The sequence below is a fragment of the Colobus angolensis genome, unplaced genomic scaffold (genome assembly GCF_000951035.1).
Source record: "Colobus angolensis palliatus isolate OR3802 unplaced genomic scaffold, Cang.pa_1.0 Scaffold151, whole genome shotgun sequence".
Classification (NCBI taxonomy): domain Eukaryota; kingdom Metazoa; phylum Chordata; class Mammalia; order Primates; family Cercopithecidae; genus Colobus; species Colobus angolensis.
This window is the reverse complement of record NW_012114611.1, coordinates 754261-759086: the sequence shown is the minus strand read 5'-3', so window position 1 is coordinate 759086 and position 4826 is coordinate 754261. Positions and strand designations below refer to the sequence as shown.

General features: G+C 40.9%; 1 protein-coding gene across 1 annotated transcript in view; it reads right to left on the bottom strand.

The window, feature by feature from the left end:
* LIMA1 (LIM domain and actin binding 1) overlaps positions 1–4826 on the bottom strand; it is a 104686-nt gene that overhangs the window by 24004 nt on the left and 75856 nt on the right. The window contains exons 5-6 of the mRNA XM_011936287.1: positions 4137–4320; positions 357–464 (exon numbers count right to left, since the gene is read on the bottom strand). Of these exons, the coding sequence (XP_011791677.1) occupies positions 357–464; positions 4137–4320 (292 nt within the window). The remainder of the gene's footprint in view (positions 1–356; positions 465–4136; positions 4321–4826) is intronic.

Sequence of the window (4826 nt, the reverse complement as noted above, 5' to 3'; positions counted from 1 at the left end):
GAACTCCTGACCTCAGGTGATCCACCTGCCTCGGCCCCCCAAAGTGCTGGGATTACAGGCGTGAGCCACTGTGCCCAGCCTCCAAATAGATTCTTTAAAGTCACTTCAGTTCTTTGCCTTCTGAGCATCTGCTGAACAAAATAATTTTCCAATGAAGGTTCATTATTTGGTCAGCTATAAGTTGCAGAGCTCCTCAACTGAAATTATGTGACCTGCAAAAATGACGATCTGTCCTGGCAGCTGTTACCAAATTCCCAGACACTCTACAGCCTAGAGTTAGAGTTGTTTCTAATTTCAAGCATCTAATTTAGAACACATGCTTTCTTGGCAACTGGACGTCAAACTTTTCAACCTACCTTTTCGCCTTCCTGATGGGTGATGCAGACCTCAGGACCTGGGGGCACATTCTCCTTTTGCTCCATTTTATGAATTTTGATTTCGCCACCACTGGCTTTCAACTCATTCTACAAAATAAAAATAACTGTAAAAAAATTTTAAAAGTCCCATCATTCTATTCTCTTCATAGCACATCTATTAGATAAACTCGGAATGTTAAAAAATTCTTCTAAGAAGCCTCAGGTCAAATCAACCCCCTAACTCTCACAAGCAAAACCCATTGACTAGTGAAATGACAAAAGCAGCTTTGTGGACACATACCTCAGAGTTAAATATCTGTATGCTAGTGTAAAACTGGATTGCTCATTAGAATACAGACATATCAACACAGGCACACAGAACACCCCAAGCATACAACATTCTTGTGATTCACTCTTCTAGCAGCAGAGCTTGTGGTAATGCAAAGCTTGTGAGTTTTATCAGAAAAGACCATTCTGGAGCAGGGGAAAGGAGATGCCAAGTGCCAATAATAGAAAATATACTGACCATACATATATAAATGCCCGGCCTGGAAAGAGAGACAGGGATGATGTATACATATAAAAACTGAAATTATTTTTAATGATACCATAAAGCAACCTTTTTGGTGGGACTTTCAAAAACATGTTTTTCACATACAATTCATATACTGTACTAAAGACATAATTTATTTTACTTCTTATAACAGAGCCTCAACATTAAAAAGCATGCATTTTATTGTCATAAGGAATATGCAAATTGCATTTTTTTCCTTGCAAGGACACTGGGGCGAATATTATAATTAACTCCATCTATTATATCTAAAATCAACATAGAGCCTGGGCACAGTGGCTCATGCCTGTAATTCCAGCACTTTGGGAGGCTGAGGCGGGTGGATCGCCTGAAGTCAGGAGTTCAAGATCAGCCTGGCCAACATTGTGAAACCCTGTCACTACTAAAAATACAAAAAATTAGCCGGGTGTGGTGGCACATGTCTGTAATCCCAGATACTCAGGAGGCTGAGGCAGGAGAATCGCTTGAATCCGGGAGGCAGAGGTTGCAGTGAGCCGGGATCATGCCACTGCACTCCAGCCTGGGGAACAAGAGCGAAACTCCATCTCAAAATAAAAAAATAAAATAAAATAAAATCAACATAGAGGTCAATGACTATAGACATTTCCTACCATTGATCTGTTAATATGTAGTAATCTAGTACTTTTTTGTTCTCTGTGACTCTTTAGGCATGGGAGGAAACAATTTATGGCCACAGGGCCAATGAAAGGAATGTGAGTGTGACTTAGTCACCTAGGGATGGTATTTCAGATTACTGCCCACAGCTCTGGAGGTGCAGCTGTGAGGAGAAGCTGGCAACTAGCACTGTAGAACATTATATAGCCCAACAACTCATTCCTGACCCCGTCTGGAAGCCCCACCTCCAGAACTGCTGCCAGAGAGTATATATGTGCCTTGTTACAACCATATTCTGTTAAGGGTCCTGGGAAATTCTTCGGGGATGAGACAAAATGTACTTTTTACAAGAATTTCTGAAGACTTTTCAACGCTTAAAATCTCCAGAGCAGGAGAACTGTAATGCAGAAATGGTGAGGAGTTAAAAAAAAAAAAAAGAAAAAAGTTACTCAACAGGTTTCCCCACATAGGGAGTCACCTGGTGGGAATGTTTGCAGCAGGAGGGCACTGAGAAGCAGTACAATCTGGTAACAAGAGGAAGTTCAGCTTCACAGATCCCAATTTGCTGAATCTCCCAACCTGACTTCTAAGAGAAGTCTAAATTTGCTCACTTTTCACATTCACAGTGCCTATCAGCCTGTGATACTGCACTTTACTAATTGACTTACACACATCATCTCTTCTTAAAACATAAAGTTGTTAAAATTACAGTTAAAAAACCAAGATGAAATTATTCATTGTCCAGAGAATTAGTCCACCAAATACTATTAGAGAATGTATACTTAATAATGTGGGGAACAGAAGACTTAACTCGCAGAACACACATTATGGTTTCCAACATGCGCCACATTTCAGTCTGCCTAGGAACAAATACAATTCAATACTGTTCTTTTGATTTTGTTAGACAATTAGGACATCAAGAGATTAATGGTTTGTAATTTGAAATCTTAGAACAAATGCCTGAAGGATACAAAAATATGTGTGTGTGTATTTGTATCGATGTGTGTGTGTGTGTGTATATATATATATATATATATATGAATAAATGGCATTTAAAAGGTAATGTCTGTTTTCTTTTTTTGAAATAGAGTCTCACCCTGTCACCCAGGCTGGAGTGCAGTGGTGTGATCTCAGCTCATTGTAACCTCCATCTCCTGGGTTCAAGTGATTCTCCTGCCTCTGCCTCCCTAGTAGCTGGGATTACAGGTGTGTCCCACCACACCCGGCTAATTTTTTTTTTTTTTGTATTTTCAGTAGAGACGGGGTTTCACCATGTTGGCCAGGCTGGTTCTGAACTACTGACCTCAAATGATCCACCTGCCTCACACTCCCAAAGTGTTGGGATTACGGTGTGAGCTGGTGCGCCTGGCTAAAAGGTAACTTCAATTAAGCAGTTCTGTAGTGTCAGCTTACCCATTAAGCACAGGACAACTTAAAGGGGAAGGACCCTCCATAGTATTTTGAATATCAAAAATTTTTTTTTTTTTGGAGATGGAGTCTTGCTCTGTCGCCCAGGCTGGAGTGCAGCAATCTCGGCTCACTGCAACATCTGCCTCCTGGGTTCCAGCGATTCTCCTGCCTCAGCCTCCCAAGTAGCTGGGATTACAGGCCCCTGCCACCGCACCTGGCTAATTTTTGTATTTTCAGTAGAGACGGGGTTTTGCCATGTTAGCCAAGCTGGTCTCGAACTCCTGACCTCAGGCAATCCGCCCACCTCAGCCTCCCAAAGTGCCGGGATTACAGGCGTGAGCCACCACACCCAGCTGAATATCAAAAATTTCATGCTTACTGAGCACGTCACCTTCTTGCGATTTCTCCCCTTTTCTTATCTACTGTTCAGGAAAACAGTACATCGTAAGGATTAAAGATTAAGTAGATGATCTACTGTATGACCCCTTCATAAGAAATTTCCAAAATAGGCAGATACATAAAGACAGGAAGTAGATCAGCGGTTGCCAGGGGATGAGAGCAGGGGGAGCTGGGAGTGACTACACAGGTATGAGGTTTCTTTTCAGGGTGATAGAAAACTTCTGGAATTAAACAGTGGTAATGGTTGTACAATGTGAATATGCTAAAAATCACAAAACTGTATACTTTAAAATGGTGATTTTATATTACGTGAGTTATATCTCAGTAAAAAATTACCAAAAAACCCTCATTAATGAACACAGCTGATATTTCTCTCTAGTCTTCTTCTTTCTTTCCTCAAAAACCAAAATAAGCTCTCTAGTCTTCTTCCTTCTTCCCTCAACAACCACGATAAAATAAGAGTTCTATTGAAACTAATAAACTACTACTTCTTTAACAACAACACAAACATTAAGTAGAAGAGCCAGGGAAACTCTCAATGATACTGACTGGTAACATCACAAAAAAAGTGAGTGGGGTGGGAACGAGGACTAAGAAAGCAAAGTCAAGATTAGACCACGGTAAGACCTGCAAATCCAGTGAGGGTAGGGTTCATGTGAACAGAGAACAGCTAGGGGACCAGGGCTCAGATGTAAGGGTCTGGTGACATTTCCTAATTCCAATACTCAGTGACCATCTGCTGGATGACAGAATGAATGAATGAATGAATGATGCAGAACACATACTGTATAGTTGGTTGAGCTGCTTTGTTTGGACACAGCTGCCTGGTACTTGGCCATTCGATCCTTTATAGAGGTTTCTGAGAGGCGTGGAAGTTCCAGATTTCGCCTACTCTCATTTTTCTCCGAGTTGAATGTAGAAGATGACAATTGACCTAGAAGCATCCAAATAACATATTTTATTTTATTTCTCAGATGGGGTCTCACTCTGTCACCCTGGCTGAAGTGCAGTGGCACGATCATAGCTCACTGCAGCCTCAAACTCCTGGGCTCAAGATATCCTCCCATCTCAGCCTCCCAAAGTGCTGGAATTACAGGTGTAAACCATTGTGACTGGCCAATGTGTTTCATTAGAAGATAAAAGTGATTCAAATAATTTCAAAATTCTAAATTTTGGGTTATTATTATCTAATGGTCAATTTCTTCCATTAAAAGCACGAAGAAGAAAATCAGGAATATAATTGTCATTTACAAAGTAATATTCACTCTTTCTTGGCATTAAAAGAACCTTACCATAATTGAACATTGCATATTTTATTTATTTTTTGAGACAGAGTCTCACTCTGTCACCCAGGCTAGAGAAAAGGACAGTGGCAAGATCATAGCTCACTGCAGCTTTGAAGTCTTGGGTTCAAAGGATCCAGCCATCTCAGTTTCCCAAGTAGCAGTGACTTCAAGCATGCACCACCACGCTGG